The following is a 20,148-nucleotide window of genomic DNA, read 5'->3' as shown; positions in this document are numbered from 1 at the left end:
GTACTTTCGCTCCCATCTAAAGCAACTATATTGCCAAAAATCACCTTTATGTCCCCGTGCCTTGCACCATATAGGCATGACACTTAAACCCATACTGACAGAAACATAGTGTTTCTTGGAGTACGTATTTCCATGGTAGACCTCAACATGTCTGCTAAATCTATTTCACATCACCATGTACTTCACAAAACTGAGGTGCTAAACTAATGTACTCTTATACTACTCGAGGAATAACTTAGAATCTAGAAGCAAGGAATTACAGAAGAAGATGAAACAGAATCCTATACTCTGCATGTGACAACTCTAGGTACACACTTTCCCATGAATCTAAAGCCTAAGCTCTGATACCAACTTTGTCACGACCTAATCCTATGGGCCGGACCAGCACTAGGACCTGGGCCAGTATAAAGCCCCCGAGGCCCGTGATAAGCCTTACTGTTCCCAAATCCATAACTAAGGCCCGAAAACTTAGGCCCAATATGTAAATAAAATTAAATAAAATAACATATTTTTATTCGGGTCAACCCAACCCGATAACCATAAAAAATTGAAGTCAAGGGAGCCCCGCTCAACCTTGATACCATCATTTATAAATTGTTTAAATATCATACAAATCTTCATTTATTAATCTCAAGAATTTAAATTAACACGATTCCTAACAAGGTCTATACTACTACTAACATATGCGAAGTTCTAGATTTCAAATTTAGAAAAATAATAAAATAATTAAATAACCAACATTAAACCTGCAAGGAAGAAAGCAGGTTGCTCTGTAAAAAAACTTCTTCTGTAGCCTGGAAAAATAGGTGAACAGGAGTGAGCGTTCAACTCAGAGAGTAAAATACCGATTTTAACTATAATTTCTATAACTATCTAAAGCTAATGCATCCTAAAGACTGGAATGCAACACCATCAAAATTTTTATACAAATCACATCATAATAGTAAAAAGGTAAATTTGGAGCACTCACGCACCCATATAACATTCAAACAGTACATGTATGGGAGCTGATCCCCTATACAGCTTTCTTAATCCAACCTCTGTCAGCGAGTGTTTCCCAAGCCGAATTTTCGCTTAATGAACCAAATGCGGGGGCCAGCAAGATCATATCGAGTAGTGCCTACCTTGACTTATCCATAAAAGGATCGGTTCCCAACGAGTCAAGCTCCAGCCGTGTCTACCCGTCTTATCCATATCCAATACCACACACCACAAGTATGCTAACACACGCACACTGCTCCAAATTATCATAAAACAAAATCAATGGCACTTCATCAATTGAGAATGCAATATAAAATATGCCTAGTGTTTAACTACATAGATATATATTTGTAAGTGATGCATCAGCATGTCTGAATATATAATAATATTAAAATTATAATTAAAATTAATATTTTACTCACAGTACAGTAGAGATGGCTGTAGAGGTTGGGTGAAGGAAGATGGTTGACCCTAATTACCTACATAATTTTATTGTGAATTTATTAGTGCTAATTCAAATAAAAATAAATTTAAAGAGGCAAACACATTCTAATTTATGCCGAAAATTTGGCAGAGTTTTCCCTATACCTAGGACCTACCCAACCTGCAAGAAGATTCAACTAACACTTCTAAATCTCAATTTCTATAATCACATCTCATCAATGTCATATGGCCCCTCCTGGGCTCTCCAAAAAAAATCAATACTCACAATCTTGAAAATTATATTTTAATCCATAAAATTAACCTTTTTGCAAAAACTATTCAAACGAGCTCTAAAAATTCTAAAATTTTGTCCTGCAGTCCTTAGCAATATTTCAAGGCTATTGCAAAAGGAATTCTAATTTTTTAATGACCCTTGAATATTTTATGAATTTTTATTCAAGACTATTACTCAATTCCATAAGTTTCTAACAGCTAACATGTTCCTAATTTAGCCCAAGTCAACATTCACATATTTAACTCTTCATTCTCAAGCTTCAACCAATCATATAAAATTTAAATACCATAAATTCAGATGATATTATATGCTCAGATGCTGAAAATCTAACTAAAATCTACATATATATTTTTCAAAAATATTCCACAATTACTCAAAAATTCAACAAATATCATAGAATATCTTCAAATAATTTTAATTTCATCATATATTTTTCTTAGAATTTTTTTCTAATTTTTCCTGTTTAAGAAACACTGCATTTAAGCATTACAGACTGAGAAATAATGAAAATAATCTTACCCAACGCTTATCTGTATCTCAAAAATTCCAAAAATTTATGAGGAAGCATCTGGAAGTTGAATCATTCCCAAAGCTCGCCGAAGCCACCGTCGGAACCACCGCACACGTTGGTCGGCCGCTGGTCGCCGGCGACATTTGCTGGATCTAATCATACCATAATGTTCCTTTCCTCTTTCTAAGTCCATAGGTGGTCTCGGATCATCGATTTAACAGTCAAATCGCCCTAGATCTGACCAAAAAGCTAAAAAAAACTGAAACTTCTCTCCTCCATATCTCACTCATTCGATTACCAAATGTTGCAAAATAGGCATCAAAAGAAAGCTCTCGGAACAAGCTTTCTAACGCCACCTGAATTGCCTCGAACGAACGTCAGATGAAGTAGGAATCGCGCCTGAAAGTTGCTGCCCACTATGCGGGCATTGAAGGGGAAAACTCCTCCATTTGTCACGCTGCCGGTGCTGTTCCGGCTTGCTAGCAGCTCGCTAACATCGCCCAGGGTGGGGAGACTCCTCACCGGCTGACCATGATTGCTGGAGGCTCGCCGGTCGAAAAAAAAAAGGAAGGGAGAGGAAAAGTGACTGGAGAGAGAGTTTTATTGGGGGAAGGGGGGGTGCTGGTTTTTTTTTTTTTTTTAATTTCTGAGAATGAACCTGGACTGACATGTTGTCCAGATTTATTCCTGGAAAAATTTTAATTTTTAATTTTTAATTTATTTATTCTAATTATCTTCCTTTATTTTAAAATCAATTCAAATAAATCCTATAATATTAATAATATAATATTTTTTTATTTTATTTATAATTTTTTTAGAAAAAATTGGGTTGTTACATAAATTTAATTGTCATTAATGATTTTTTTTTTAGTATTCTTTAATTAAAATTAAATAAAATTTCTTTTAAATTGTTCATTTGAAAAATTTTAAAATTAATAATAATCTTTGGATAATTTATATTTTCTTTATTTTCTTTTTTATAAATTATAGTCATTAAAATATTTAGTTTTAATTAATATTCATAATTTTATAAATATTATTATATTGTTTCATTGCAATTAAAAAAAATCTTAGATACAATGCAACCAATAAAATATTTTTAAATATATATAATAAATAATTAATTATAAACATAAATTTAAAAAATTAGATACTAATAAAGTATTTTATTTAATATTATAATAGGATTAAATTATATTTTTTTATTTATTAATTTCATACTTTAATTAATTATTTCTCATAAAATTTTAAATTTAATTGAAATAGTATAAATAGGATTAAAAATTTTAAATTTATATTAATTCTAAAATTAATAATTTCAAATTTATATAAACTTTAAATTAATTTAAATGGTAAAAATATAATTATAATTAATTTAAAAAATAAAATTAATTTAGACAAAACTAATATTTCTCTGTCTTTCATTTATATATAATATAAATTAGTATTATTTATTCCTTTAAATTGGGTAGGATATATTGACTCCATATTTTGTCCCTACATCAAGGGCATGTGTCAAGTTATACATCTACCGTTTAAGGAGCATCAATAATATTGCAGAATATTTTAGCTTTTACCAAATATTTTTTCATAATCTTAAGGCAGCTGAGGTTACAGCAAAATAACAGATAAAAAATATATTTTAATTTAAAAAGTTTGATAAGTCATGATTTTATCTGTTCTAAAATTATTCATCTTTATAATAAATGAGGAGATTGCCACCTCCCATGATATAGAACCTCCATTGTACATATATATATAATTAGGATTATCTCTTTCCTCTTTTCTTAATTAAGAAAAGATCCTTTCCTCAAATCGTTGTCATTTGCTGATTAGTATAGTTTCTTGAAACTTTGTCTGTCTATATATGCTTTGCCTCCATTGAACCATTGTTGTTTACTAGACCAGACCACAACAAAGATTGCTCGTTCCTTCTCTGCTCAAGCAACTACCATGCCTTTTCTCATCGGAGATACTCGACGGATCTTGTTCTTAGACCATGAAAAGATCAAGGCCAAGTATGGATGCAAGTCCAGCATCATCTTCATCATCAGTTCTGAATCCGCCCACCATAAAAAACTGATGTTGGAACCAGGCGTTCGGATAGCCACACGGGTCATCCCCATCATCACTCCTAATCTACGCGTCGATGAACAAGATTTTCTGGCTTGCACCAACGAGGAGGAAGCCTATTCAAAGATTTCTGACTTGGTGGCTTCTTTGGATATCAACCCCAGTGATAAACAGAGCATTGGCTATAGTTTAATCAAGCAGGCACGAATACTTTCACGCAGAAATTCCTCATCAGGTACCAAGTTGATGATAAAAGTGGAGATGCATTTGGAAACAGAATATTGGTGGCAAGGCACAGTTCCTGCTACTTGCTCATCTATCGCGAATTTGGAAAAAGGAAGACTTGCAGATTTTGCCGGGGAGGAGCAGTGTGGTGAGAAAAGTTGCCCCATCTGCTTGGAGGAGTTTCAGGTGCTGTCTCAGGTTAAGCGCATGCCTTGTTTGCATATATTTCATGACCAGTGCATTGATCAGTGGCTGAACAAGAGCCATTACTGCCCAACTTGCCGCTTTGAGATGCCAGCTTCATGTGTCAATTTCATGCACTAGAGATTTATTATTTATCCTTGTAATATGTAGTATTTTTTTTTTTCTGATTTTTATCGGTCAAACTGATCTCAGTAACTGTTAAATATCATCTAAACAAACTGTCCCTAATTACTTCTGATCTACTTGCATGCTAGTAGCAGGAAAATATGAGATTAAAATTAAGCCCTTTTGAGGGTAAGCTGAGAATACATGATTTTAGCATGTTTAATATTTTCTAGAAGTAGGAAACCTTGTAATGAATTACACAGAGAGACTAAGAAATGAATTCTCTAATACAGAAATATAAGAAAATACCATTACAATCATCAGCTACCATGCCCCAGTTAATGAGCAACTGATAAAGAGCTAATTTATAATGAAAAGGAAAGCTTAATTAGAAAGGGGTACCAATTTCGCTCCTTGTTTCGGTAGGACTGTACAAAGCAGACCTGTTTCTTGGTCTGTTCTCTTCCAATTGCTTCACAACTTCATCCATGGTGGGTCTAACTGAAGGCACTGGAGCGCAGCATCCCATTGCAAGTTTCAGTGCCTGAACTAATCCTTCTTCCATTGGACTCCTTATCCCTTTCAAAAGCTCCACATCAAAAACTTCCATTGTTGTTTCCTCCAGAACTGCCACTTTCACCATTGAAGGCAAGTCCACAAAATCACTGTTTTTCCCATTTTTCCCAGGTTTTCTGCCAATCAAAATCTCAAGCAAAAGTATTCCAAATGCAAAAACATCTGTTCTGGAATTGCATTTCTTCATCCTCTGAAGCTCTGGTGCCTTGTAACCATCAGTTTTTGCAAGTGCCACTATTTCATCAGCCACAGCTGGGACCATTAGCTTGTCAAGCCCAAATTCAGTAAGCCTGGCAGCAAAAAATTCATCCACAAGCACATTTTTGGATCTCACATTTCCATGGGTAATGGGTGTCTCAAGGCCTGTATGAAGATATGCTAGTCCCCTAGCTATACCCAATGCAATCTTGTGCCGCCTAGCCCAGTTCAACACTGGTTTTCCTGCTTTAGTTTCTGCAATTAACCAGATGATACAAGAAAAGTAAAGAACAAGTACTTGATTTCCAAATTCTCAAAATTCACAAAATACAAAATATACAGAAGAATGACAATTCAAGGTTTACACATCAATTGCAGTGATTTGCTTAAAACATGTTACATCTGTTCGCTTTCCATTGCTTGTAGACCCAAAAACCAAGTAAGAAGCACAATAATTGGCACGAGGCAAACTTGGTGATGCATTATTGCCAAGTCAAGTAACATTATCTCAATCAGATATAGAATCTAGCATAGAAACATAATAGGTGGCAATTGAAGCACTGCTCAAGCCTGTGAGAAAACAAATGTTCTTGATTGTTCAGAATTTTAGAAATCTAAGAGGCACGGATTGCAGAAGATCTGTCATTCCTAAATCTAGGTTGAGCTGAGGAGACTAACTACCAGGGAAGTGTTACAATATGTTCATGGACCCAGATTACGAAAAGATGAAATAAAAAGTGAGGTATGTGGGCAACGTAAATATCCATTTGTGAGATATTCAGGATGCACACTAGGTTGGGGTTAGGGTTTTCAGAGTTCTAAGATTAGATTAGATTTGTGAGATATTCAGGAAACTCAATAGTTAGAGTTTGGTTAGGGTTTGAGAGTTCTAAGTTATTTATATCTTGCTCTTTTGCTCTTTTCCATTATGAAACTTCTTCTCTCGTCCATGTCCAATGTACTGAGACCTCACGGTCAAACCACGTAAACTCTGTATTGTATTCTCTTTTCTATACTCTATACTCTATACTCTATTTGATTGTACTTGTGCCATTGTGTGTGCTTTAGAATTGCATACCAGTTATAACAGTTATAATATACAATGAACTCTACTTTTGCCATAAGCAGAGTTAAAGCAAAAATGAGCATACCATGTAAAAGATCATAAAGGTTTCTATTTGGAAGATAGTCATATATGAGCAGCTTCTCCCCTCTTTTCCCCTGGTAGAAAGCTCTCAAAGGAATCAGGTTCTCGTGTCGAATCTTTCCCAATTGCTTTATCACTGGTAAGCACGAACTCCTATCTTTGCAACTACCTTCCCTCAATAACCTCAAAGCAATTGTACCTCCATCAGCAAGCTTTGCCTTATAAACAGTCCCATAAGTAGTCTTCTCCGTTACTTGCCCTGTTGCATTCAAAACATCCTCTAATGTCAAATGCTCGCCGCCTTGAAACAAAATTAGCTTTCCTTCACTGCCTCCAGAACCTCCATTACCACCATTTTCATCATCTTCTCCTTCCTCTAATTCATCTTCACTCTCTTCCCCACTTTTCCTCTTCTTGTTTTGCATATAGCCTATTAATAAAGAGGCCAAAACTACAACACCAGTCATTAATCCAATCACCATACCAGCAATTGCACCTGAGCTCAATCTTGAATTTCCGCTACAACTCCTTAAAGGTAATCCACAAAGACTAGGATCGTTCCCTTCAAAAACCTCCACACCAAACTTTGATTCACCAAAAACAGGCAACACCCCACTAAAATTATTGTGCGAAAGATTCAATTTTTCAAGGTTTAACGCACTTAAACTCTGAGGAATGGAGCCCGAAAACATATTATTAGAAAGATCGAGCTCCTTGAGCCCTTGGAAGCGAGTCAAAAATTCAGGGAAATTCCCTGAAAACTTGTTTCCACCCAAGTCAAGAAACTGCAGATTCTTGCAAGTAGAGTTGGGCAATGCAGGTTCAGGGAGAGACCCGGATATTGAATCACCATGAAGCTTAAGTGAAACTAATCTATCGCAAAGATTCCAGATGGATGGAGCTAAAACTCCACTAAACAAATTGTCACTCAAATCAATATCAGATAGCGAAGAACTGTAACCAAGCTCAAGAGGGATGGTTCCACTCAGAGAATTAATGTTAAGATACAAACTTTGAAGCACAGAGAACTCACCAAGCTCTCTAGGGAGTGAACCTGAGAGATTAGCAGATGGAAGCTGGAGAGAAAGTAGGTGCAAAGACGGGTCTTTGTAGAGTGAAAGATTGGTCCATTCTGGTGCAGAAAGGTCAGTGCAAGAGAGAGGGGAACCATTGGAGAAGACCCATTTGAGACCTCTCCATTGGCAAAGAGGAACAGAGGAGTTCCACGAAGAGAGTAAAAGATTTTCAGCGTTACCTTGCAGTGAAGGTTTGATCTTTCCCAGCAGAAGTCCAACATCAGTCGAAGAAGAAGCAAAAGCAGAAGCCGAAGACAATGACTCAGAGAGTGCAACAGTGAAGGCTACGGCCAAGAAGATGCAGAAAATGTTCAGAGAGTGAAGTTTCAAAAACGCCATTGGATGAAGCACAGCAGGGAACAGAGAGAGAGAGAGAGAGAGAAAGGGAAAAGGTGACACTTGACAATGCGGTCTTTGTGGCGTTCTATGTGAAGGGTTCTCTTTTACGGAAAACTGACTTGAGTTTTAACTTCATTATTTCATAATCTACATCATATATATATATATATATATATATATATATATATATATATATATATATATATATATTCCCACTTCAATTCATCACAAGTCCTCCGATTTCGATTTCTCTATGATAATCATCGAACGACCTCAGATCATCGGACAGTTGATGCATATTGTGCACCTCAAATTACAGGAAGACAAAATAAATTAATTATATATTTGTAGTATTAATTAATCTGCACGCTCTCCTGTGGAATTTGCCTATTTTTGCAATCTTTTCTCTTTTGCCTTGGGCTCTTCAGGAAAAGATTGCGATCCATGACGCCACCATGTGTTGTCCTTTCAGGGATGGACTATAAGGGCAGGTCCATGATATGTTTGCTGATCCTTTCTTAACAACCCTACACGTTTCAGATGAATTTGACTATAAGTTTGAATCAGAAATCTGCGGTAGGAGATGGTGAGTGAGTTTTGAGGTTGAGGTTATTGTTAAGTAGAGTGAAGAATCAAAGCGTGGGAGTGGGACCCGATTCCCGTGGGTCAGAGTAGACAAGCAAACTCATGAAGAAAAGAAAAAGGTCAATCTATGTCCACAGCTTTAGACGTAAAGCAGGGCCAAGAGACAACACGTTGAAAAAGCCTTCTTTTTTTTTTTTTTTTCTAAATTTATTTATATCTTCCAAAATTACCTTTTAATCCTTAAATTATGTCATAATTAACTTTTGGCCCTCTTAATTTTCTGAATTAACTAATTTTAGTTCTTAATATTTGGTTTTTCAACAATTAAGTCCTTTAATTAATTTAATTATTAATGAAAGGACTAAAATATAGTCCAACAAGAGAGAATATATTATAATCCTTATTTTAATTTCAAATTTTTTCTTTTTTTTTTTGCCCAATTATTATCCTTCCCCTCGAATATGAATAAATAATTAGTTAATTTAAAAAAAAAATTACCATCTCGCAAAATTATTTAAAGACTTCAAATTAATTGCAAGTTTTTTCTTAAACCAAATTTTTTCTATCTCTTTTTTTCTCTAAAAAGTGAAATATTTTTTTTTTCTCCTTTTCCATTCTCACCTAAGAGATCGACAGAAATTGGATTTGAGCAGACAACATTTGATGTGCAACAGTAAAAGGAAAACTTAATTATGGATGAGATCGAATCGCAGTGTAGACATGTAGAAGTAAAAAAGTTAGGAATTAGACATATGTAAACTCATAAAATTTTTGGACTTATTAAAGCAACAGGTTAAATTTGATCCGTTTAATTGTTAAAAAAAAATTCAAGTGTCTGTTTAGACTTATTTTTTAAAATATATATATATATATGTGTGTTAAAAAATTACATGGATGGACTTATTACTCATGAGACATTGACTAATTGTAATTCTCCCTAGATTTTATAGTAATAGCATGACTAGGTCTAACCAATAAGATATGATGATTTTTCATCAAAATTTAGTAATCATGTCTTCAAACTATTCCATTTATTTTGTTGAAACTCTTTTGGTTCACAAACCATAAGCAGAAAAAGTTGACGTTAGTAATTTGTATAACCCATGCATGCCATAGGTTAATGATATACACAGCGAGCAAAAGAGCAAAACAGATGTTATTTTATTAGATTTGTCATGATCCGATTCCATGAGTCAGACTGGTACTAGGATCTGAGCTGATATAAGGCTCTCAAGATTGTAGTAAGTTTCATTATTTTCAAATCTATAATCAGGACTAAAATTAAGTCTCAAAATAAAATAAAATAAAATATTATAATTTTCTTTAAGCCAATCAAACTCAATAACCATCAGAAACCAAAATTAGGGAAGTCCAGCTCAACTATGATATCATCATGTATAATTATTTAATATCATAATAATTTTTCATTAATTAATACCATAAATAAATAATATAATGTCACAACGGAGTTCTAATTATTGAACAATTAAATAAGTAAATAAATAAATAGATATAAGAACTATTAAATTAAGAAACACAGCATGCGAAGAAAAAATACAGGTTAGATTCGAAAAAATAAACTTGCTCCTCCTACCATTTGAAAAAAATATTTGAATAGGAATGAACGTTCGATTTAGAGAGTTTAGATATTAATTATAGATGTAATTTTTATAACTATTTACGGCTAGTGCAATCCTACCATGAAATACACATTAAACAAATAAAACAATTAATTCACCAAATATTCACATGAGAAGTTAATTTTGAGTTACTCACACATCCAATATGTTACATCAACATATATATATATATATATATATATATATATATATATATATATATATATATATATATATATATATATATATATAAGAGTTGATCTCCTATACAACTCTCTTAATCTAATAACTGTAAGTAAAGTCAACTCAATCTGGACTTTCGCTTAATAATCCAAGTGCAGGGGTCAGCGAGATCAATTCAAAGCTGTACTCACCCCGACCCGACTTATCCATATAAGGATCAAGTCCCAGCAAGTCAAGCTCCAGCTGCGACTACCCGTCCTACTCATATCCATATCCACACCATACCCACACAACTCCAAATTATCCTAAGGGCGGCAATCATAAATAAATAACAATAATTAAATATGTAACACCTAAAATGCCCCTAATATAATAACTATACATGTGCATAATTAAATATTTATAAAATATATGAATATGCTAGATATATAGTTACTATTGAAATTGCAAAAACAATCAATAACTAACTCACAGACTAATCGACTGAACTGTAGCTGGTCTGGTTGAAAGGAGAAGACGGCCGGTATTGATCACCTAAACATACACACTGATCTCTATAAAAAAACTAATAAAATAAATAATTAATTCAAGCTATAGAATCAAAATAAATCCTAAAGTATTGCCGAAATTTCGGCGGAGTCTCCCATATAAGTGGACCTAACTCTCCTGCAAGAAAATACAATATCAACAACACACAGGGCCTCAGGCCTACAATAATAATTATAATACTCATCCGGAGCCTACAAGAAATCTAATCTAGGTCAAATCCTCAAAACTCTAGTCCGGGTCTCTAACTTTTCTACAATCTAAATATTAATTTTCAGCACTTCAAAAATTATGAAAATATTCATAGAGGTCCTCCACATCATCCTTGTATTAATTAAAGTCATTTTACTAAATTTTTCTAAGTTATGAATATTTTACAGATTTATCAGCTAGCTTAGTCAAGGTAAAAACTATATAATTTAAGTTTCGAAATTACATTTGTAAATTATGCTATCTGAAACGTATCGAGAACATCTAAAAATACTGGGATCAACTGTAAGATTGACTATGTTCCGTGATGGGCCGCCAGGCAGCCGAATCAGGCCTAAGACTCTGTCTCAAGCGTTTGTGAGCCATCATTGATCCGATTGCACCTAAACGAAGTCCAAATATTGTTAATAATTATTAGGTAATTATTTTAAATTTATGAGAATCGAAAAGGCCCGAAAATCTCACCAAATGATTTGAACCATCTGATGATCGCTTTTTTTAAATGGTGTCCAATCAAAGCGGGGTCAATCCCATCTCGAAGGTTTCACTGTGCTAAGTTCATTGGTAGTCTCGGATCGCCAAAAATCTAATTGGAAAGCTTGAAAGACAAATATTTTCTCTTTCCTCTCCCTCGTCAAAAAACTCCATGAAAACCGACGAGGGAGGTCCCAAAAGAATACCCATGGCTTAAGGATTCCAGTGCCGGTGACCTTATGCCAGACAGCCACTGGAATCGCCAGAATCACCACTGGAATCTCACGGCACGCTTCTCTCTCTCCCTTCGATTTGCTTGGCCGTTGGAGCATCTAGTTAGCGTTCATGGCGGCTGGGGAAATCACCAGACCTGCTGGAGCAACTAGAAGCCTTTGTCGGCACTGCTGGGTCATCGGAAAAGAAGAAAAATGGGAGAGGGGGTTGGGAGGTGAAGAGGGATGAAGAAAAAGGGGGGGGGGGTCTGTTCTATTTTTGAATTTTTTTTTAACTTTTAATTACCCTATTGGTCCATAAACTTTTTAGATATATACAATTAGGTCCAAAATTTCTTTTATTATATTTAAATTAAATAAAACTTTAATAATAATAACAATAATCAAAATAATAACAATTTAATCAAATCTTATAACCAAGATTGACAATAATGAAATAATATATTTTGATAATTGATTTAATTTATAAAACTAATCATTTCACTATTAAATAATTTATAAAATATATTTAGAAATAACATTGAAAATATATAAATGAAAGTTTTACAAAAATTATAAAATAGTTAGATAATATTAAAATAATATTAAAATACTATATAAAAATATGAAATTTATATTTTAAAAATTCAGATTATTATAATTAATTTTTATAATCTGTATTTAAATTTCATCTTATATTTTATTTTTATCTCTTAATTTTAATTTATTATTAAAAATTTATAAATTTTAATTTTATTTTAAAATTTTTTTTATAAAATGCCATAGAAATTTCAAGATTAATTAAAAAAATCATTCTAAATTACAGTGTGACATTTATAAATATAGTTTCAATATTTTTCGGTAAAGAATAAATTCTCATCTTTTAAGTAAATTATTGTGATGGCATTGATATTTTTATAATAGGTCCAAATGATAGTTGAAATTAGTAATTTTTTTAATTGTGAGAGAAAATAAGATAAAATGATAATTTTATTATTTTTTTAAACCTAAAAACCTGCTATAACAAGTTATAAAGATTTTTGTGAAATTAAATAAAAATTTTAAAAAATTTAATAAATTAAAATTAAAAGATAAAAATAAATATAAAACAAAATTTAGAGATAAATTATAAAAATTAGCCTATTATATTATATAAGCATAGAAAATAAAATATTTATATAATTTTTTAGGGATTTTGAATATGGGTTTTTGCCAAAATATAATATTTAGGAGGAAATGATTTCTTTTCATTTATTTATTTTCTTGATATTTGTAATAATGTTTGAAAGTACTCTGGTGAGAAACAACAAATTCACTTTGGAATATTATTGGGAATAAATATTTCTTCAATGGGGCCTCTCCTTTGAAGAAAAAGCTTGTGCATAAAAAGAATAGACCTTTATTAAGGGGCTTTCCACAGGAATATTAGGGAGGTGGTTGAATTAATTATCATGAAATTATAGTGCTTATTTAGGCAGGATATGGCATTATGGTTGTTGCCATTTCACTGTTCTAACTCACGCCACTCCATTGAATCATTGGTTTACTTCTCTTTTTTTGTCATTAAATCACTGCATATAAATGAATCTTTTCCACCTTGGTTTGCTTTCTTCCATTATTAGTTATTGCCATTTTCAAATTAAAGCCAAAACAATTAAGACATTTTTTAATAAAATAGTTAAAGTTATTATTTTAAATAAATATGATTAAAATTATGTTTTAAAAAATTACATTTTATTATAAAATTTTTAAAAATTAAAATTATTTAAAAAATGTTCTATAAAAATAAATTATTAATTTTAAATGAAAGTGTAAAATTATAGTAATATTTTTATTAATTTTTTAAATATTATATTTTAATAATAAATATGTTTATAAATTATTTTTATTAAACATATTAACGATTTATCAATTACTAATAAATGCTTTAATTAAATATTTAAATATTTAAAATTTTAAATATTTACCACCCTTTTAAAGAAATCACTTTTAATATAAAACTAGTAAAGAACTACAGAAAAAGGGACTTGTGTTTGGTGGCGATCCAATAAAAAAAATTAGAGAGAATAAAGGAAGGGGTAAGGGAGAAAGAAATGATGTAATTTTAAGTTGCTTTTATAAGAAAGACTTATTTATTTGAGTTAATTAATAATTAATATATTATCTAAAATTATAATAAATTTTATTAAAAGTATGATAAAATTTATTTAAAGTCACATTATACTAATTTATTATGCATTTCCCCATAAAAGTCTCATCGATAAAATTCACATGCCTATTCGGTGATGTTAGTTGTTTTAATAATTGTAATTATTTTAGTAACTGTCAGTTATTTTATTAACGATTAACCGTTAGATATTAGCAATTAATAATTAATTGTTTATACAGTGATTTAAAATAAGAGTATTTGATAAAAATAATTGTTAGATTAACTATTAAATATAAAAATAGTGGTATAATTTTATTGATTTTAATTAAAATACTCTTTCAATCTCTAAAATTTAGAAAGAGTAATTTTTTATGAACCACTCTTTTAAACTTTAAATAATAATATGAATACTGTATCATTAAAAAATATAAATGAATATTATTTTAAAAGTTATTGCTCAGTATTGTTACAATGAAAACTTGAAAAAGTGGAGGAAGAAGAGGGTGGTTGGTAAATGAGAAATATAATTTATATAAATTAAATGTTGTATATGATATTATTAATTTGACCATGGTAATTTGGGGTCCTGATTTGGATAACAAATATCCAAAGAAGACCTCAGCAGCAGCATGGGATTTGAAATCAAGTCCACCTGAAGCTGTAAAGTAATTATTATCTGTGCTGGGACTTAAAATACCAACTGGGATTTTCTTCTTCCATGAAATGGAGCTTTGTTTGGCATGGTGGAAACATACTCTATGATTTTGTCACCTGCAAAGCTATTCTTGATAAAAAGAGATGGCAATTAAAAAGCATGGACAAGACTTCGGTGGAAAAGCAACCCCAGCTATGCCTGCTAACAGTGTGTAAGCCAAAAGTGCAATCCAGACAAATTTCAACTTGCTCTTGGTTTTCTTCTTGAATTCTGCATATTGCTCTTGCATTTTGGCACTTAATCATTGACTAATGAATCAGAAAATTTTCTTGTTGAAATCTTTCTTGCTTGTTTTCATTCTCAATATTATCATGAGTTGAAGGAACTCACCCCATTGTTGAATGAATTGCTTGCATAATTTATCCACTTCCATACAAACGCTAACGTGTAGGCGAGTTCCTTCATATCACTTCCAAAACATATCAGTGACCTCCCTCCATAAAATTTACATTACAAGGTTGATAGGCCGAAATTGAGGAATCACTTCAGGACTGCCAACTTTACAAAGAAGTTAGGACAAAAAGTGTCTTATTAAGCTGAGCCTTAATTCAATGGAGACCATCAATACAAAGAGCTTTCCAAGCCTTCACATCGAATAAAGATTGCTTTATTTCAACAATAATAATCGTGACTTGTAAAGACTCCACACCTTCAAAATTAATCAAAGCTAGGAAACTTATTTCAAATAGGGAAGACACGGGTTACCAAGATGTCTTTAGCAACAAATTCCTGTAGAAACCCACAATCATATCCTTCAATTTATCTTGGTCATCAATCCAGTCAGTTTCCACCAGTTCCTGTCACTCCAAGCTTTAAGACCGTTTCTAATTCTTATTTAAGAGAATCCTCCAGAACCCCATAATCTATTGAAGCCAAGGTGATCCGAAGCTTGTTGGATATGCTACTCGAGTTAGGGGTGATCAAACTTAGGTTATAATCGAAAATCAAAATGAATCATTCAGTTCACTTCTATTTTAAGGTAAAAATTGAAATTTTTTTATTTTTTTGGGGTATGATGACAAAAAAATTATATAATTTTGTTATTGGGCAATTTAACTAGATTTGGATTCAACCACCATGGACCATAGCACCATTTGGTTGGCCTAGCGGCCCAAGCCTATTAACTTCATTTGACTGAGCTGAAAGCCAATACAGTATCATTAGGCTTTTGTTTCATTCCGTTTCTTATTCAATCGATTTCATTAGCTCATTTGGTTTACTTTCTAAATATTAATAAATTACTGAATATATAAATAATTGAAAATTTTTATTTCAATTTGCTTTCATATGTGTTGCACATTTTTTACTCATTATGCATACTCATAATTTAATTTTGTATTATATAATTTTTTAATTAATTTTTATATAATATAATATTATCATAATATATTAATTTTAAAAATTATTTAAATTTAATTATTTGTTATGATAATATTAAGTTATTATGATTATATTTTTCTCCGAATTAAAGTTAAGAGTTTTTTTTATATATAATTTTAATATTTTCCTTCCTTCTCACTTTTAGTATAGGTCATAATAATTATCTTTAAATGTTACGGATCGATTTCAAAAATATTTATTGCAATTTTTTTTAAAAAAATTAAATAAGAAAATCAAGTTTAAAGCCTTAAAAATAAAAATAAAAATAAAAATAAAATAAAACACTTTGAGTTTCAATAGGCCTAAAAAAAGGTTGCAATCCTTAAAAAATAATTTCATTTTTTGATCATTTATTTTGTAAAAAATGATAATTTTTTTTAAACAATGAAAAGCACATTTTTTAAAATAAGAATTCTTATTTTAGTCTATTCTTTTTTACACTTTTTTTTTTAATTTTGGATTACAATAAATAAAATTTAATTAGGAAGAAGCTAAGTCCAAGCATAACTAATTAAGAATTTTAAATTTATTTAAATTTTAAAATTAAATTTTAAATAATAAAAAATATAAATATAAATAATATAAAAGAATTAAGAATATTTTTGATAATTTCAATGTTCCTCTGATTTTAATTTTTATATACACATTTCAATATTTTATGACAATAAGAATCTGTTTGGTATTATTATTAAAGTTATTATTGAGAAAATTGTATTTTTAAATATATTAATTAAAGTATATTAAAAAAAAATATAAAATTAAATTTGATAAATTTTAATAATTAAAATACCAAAATAATAACATTATTTTTCAATAAAATTTATTTATTTTTTCTTAAAAAGTAGTTTTTACACTTAAATTACAATGGCTGATGTTGAAGAAAAGAATCATCCATGTCTTGATATAGTGTAATACAAAATGAATAGGTTAGCCGTGTGATTTTATTTTATTTGGAGGCCATTGAGAACAAAACGTGTGTAGATTCCATGGTGGCGAATTCCCAAGCTCAAATCCTAGAGTTCTGGGCTCTTCGTAGCTTTGCTTGAGTTTGTATCACATATGTCCCATATATATATATATATATATATTTGAGTGAAGAGAGAACTTCCACATCCCAATTGAATAAGAAAAATCACTAGTGAATTCATTTTTGCTCAAACAAAATTTATAAAGTAAGATTAAGAAATGTTGTATTATATAAGCTTTCATATATAAATTAATTTGATTGCAAGGTTACACTGGATTGTGAAACAATAACTTGATTGGAAATTCAAAGTGATGCTAGCTTCTCATATTAACATATGATTGGGTATGTATTTCCTTAACAGAATTCACTTAAATTAAATGCAATGTGCTAGGCAATCAAATACGCATTTTTTTTTCCTGAAGAGCATATAATTTTCTACCATAAGATGCCAATCTGGCCATATCTACCCGTTTGGCACAACAGGAAAATCCAAATGATCCACAAAATTTCTGGAGCATTCTCTGTGTGCCTATCGGAAATTTATAATGATGGGAAACTGTGCTGGTCAAGGAAAGAATTGATAAACAAAAAGAAGGTTTCAATGCATTTGGAAGAACAATATGTAGTTTTATGCTATGTAGCACGGAAATGGCTCCGAGTGCCGTTTCCCAGTGTCGGAAACGTTTCCGACGGGGAAACGAACTGACACGGCTCGGAAACGTTTCCGCCGCTTCCAAAATATCGAAAAACGCTGCGTTTTCGAAACGCGTTTCTTTAAAGAAAATTAAAAAAAAAAAAAAGAAGAAAAATGGGTAGGTTAAAATCGATTACTTCACGCTCACAGTTCACAATATTCACCAACAACAGAAAAGAAAGAAGAAGAAAAAGAAAAAGAAAAGGGAAAGGGTACCTTCAAGGCTTCAAGCGTCGCCGTCGGGTAAGAATCGCAAGATTCGCAACACCACATTTCTGATTTCTCTTCTTTTTTCTTTGATCTGCCACTGCCATATTAACTCTTTTCTCTCTTATCAACACTCAACAGAAGAAGAAGAAAGGTAAGAAGAAACAGTAAGAAGAAGCAAGAAGCAGCAATGACTCGCCATTCTCTCAGGTAACGTTTCCCTTTTTTTTTTTCCTTCCCCATTTCCCGATTGTGAAATGAATAAGGGCTGGGCTGGGTAATTAGGTTTATTAGATTGGGGTGGTTTTATTAATTTATTATTTTCTTTATTATTAATTTATTATTTTCTTTTTCTAATTTTTTTGTAAAATAATTTTATCAAGTAATTTTTATTAATTAATTATAATTTTATTCTATTAATTAATCATAAATTTATCATATTTAATATCAATTTTTTTTTCTCTAAATGTATATTCCATAATTAGATTTTTCTCAAACTAAATTTGAGGAGTTATCATAAATTTTTTTTTTTAAAAAAAAAAAAGATAAAAAAAATTTTCCCAAATTCACTAAAAATTTTCAAGATTTGCCATATTTTTACAATCAACATTTTGAAGGAAATTAAGGACAAATGTAAATATATTTTTAAAGTTATTTTTAAAATTATAAAATTTCAAGTTTAAATTCTAATTAATGATAAATAAAAAAAATTCCAATATTCAAAATTTGTATTTTATATTAATATATTTTATATTTTTATAATAGTTTATATATAATATGTTTAATATAATTTGTTTTAATGTATCGTTATATTATATATTAAAATTTTTCATAATATAGTCAATTTATTCAATTCTATTATTTAACTCTTTAATCATTTAATATATAATTTACATTGTGCTTTAATCCTTAGTATATAATTTGTTTAAATAATTTGTAAATTGTATAAAATTGCATTTTCTTTTTGTCATTTTGATAGGACAATATTTGAATGGATTCTTCAAACTCAAATTCTCCCCAAGCAAATAGCACTAGTGGCACTTCTTCAAAAACTAGGGAGGAAGAATTTAGTCCTCTATGGAGATATGTAACTAAATTAGAGAAAACTGGAGAAGGAGGGGGTAATTGTAAATGGATATGCAATTTTTGTGGACAAGAAAAGCAAGGGACTTATACTAGAGTGAGGGCTTATTTATTGAAAATCACTGGAAAGGGGATTGGTGTGTGTAAAAAAGTAAGGAATGATAGTATTTCTGAAATGAGGAAACAGGAGGATGAGGCAACAAACAAAATTACCAATTCACAATCTAGGCGAGTTTATTTGCCTATTAGTATAACTTCTGTTCCTTCATTGAATATAACTGAACCAAGTATTTCAGCAGCTTTGAAGAAAAGAAGAGTTAATGATTCTCCTCTTGGTAGAGCTTTTGACTTGCAAACTAGAGCTCAATTAGATGCAGAGATTGCTAGAATGTTTTACACTGGGGGTCTACCTTTTAATTTTGCTAGAAATCCTTATTATGTGAGTTCTTATTCTTTTGCTGCTAATCATGTTTTGGGTGGTTATGTGCCGCCTGGTTATAACAAATTGAGAACCACATTACTTCAGCAAGAAAAAGCAAATGTAGAGAGGTTGCTTGAACCAATTAAAAGTACTTGGTTAGAAAAGGGTGTTAGTATTGTGAGTGATGGATGGAGTGATCCCCAGAGGAGGCCTTTGATTAATTTTATGGTTGTTTTAGTCCGCCCCATGTTTATCAAATCAGAGATTGTTCTCGTGAAGGGAAAGATAAGCAATTTATTGCTAATTTGCTAAAAGAAGTAATTGATGAGGTGGGTCATCAAAAAGTGGTACAAGTCATTCGATAATGCTTCAAATTGTAAAGGTGCTGAAGAAATCATTGAGGGAATGTTTCCACATATTTATTGGACTCCTTATGTTGTACACACTCTTAATCTTGCTTTGAAGAATATATGTGCAGCAAAAAATTTGGAAACTAATAAAAAAACTTATGATGTGTGTCACTGGATCACTGAAATCCATGGGGATGCTT

General features: G+C 31.1%; 2 protein-coding genes across 2 annotated transcripts; one reads left to right on the top strand and one right to left on the bottom strand.

The window, feature by feature from the left end:
• Positions 1 to 4,020: 4,020 nt before the first annotated feature.
• Positions 4,021 to 4,950, top strand: LOC110667450 (uncharacterized). Its single transcript, XM_021828293.2, has one exon. It carries the CDS (start codon positions 4,164 to 4,166, stop codon positions 4,830 to 4,832), a length of 669 nt encoding a protein of 222 aa, XP_021683985.2. The 5' UTR covers positions 4,021 to 4,163; the 3' UTR covers positions 4,833 to 4,950.
• A 16-nt stretch (positions 4,951 to 4,966) lies between these two features.
• LOC110667449 (putative kinase-like protein TMKL1) lies at positions 4,967 to 8,281 on the bottom strand. Its single transcript, XM_021828292.2, has 2 exons — positions 6,743 to 8,281; positions 4,967 to 5,846 (listed from the first exon to the last, which is right to left on the bottom strand). Exons 1-2 carry the CDS (start codon positions 8,151 to 8,153, stop codon positions 5,206 to 5,208), a joined length of 2,052 nt encoding a protein of 683 aa, XP_021683984.2. The 5' UTR covers positions 8,154 to 8,281; the 3' UTR covers positions 4,967 to 5,205.
• Between the last annotated feature and the right edge of the window lie 11,867 nt (positions 8,282 to 20,148).

Source organism: Hevea brasiliensis, chromosome 10 (assembly GCF_030052815.1).
Source record: "Hevea brasiliensis isolate MT/VB/25A 57/8 chromosome 10, ASM3005281v1, whole genome shotgun sequence".
Classification (NCBI taxonomy): domain Eukaryota; kingdom Viridiplantae; phylum Streptophyta; class Magnoliopsida; order Malpighiales; family Euphorbiaceae; genus Hevea; species Hevea brasiliensis.
The sequence above is the reverse complement of the archived record's forward strand: the minus strand, read 5'-3'. Positions and strand labels throughout refer to the sequence as shown.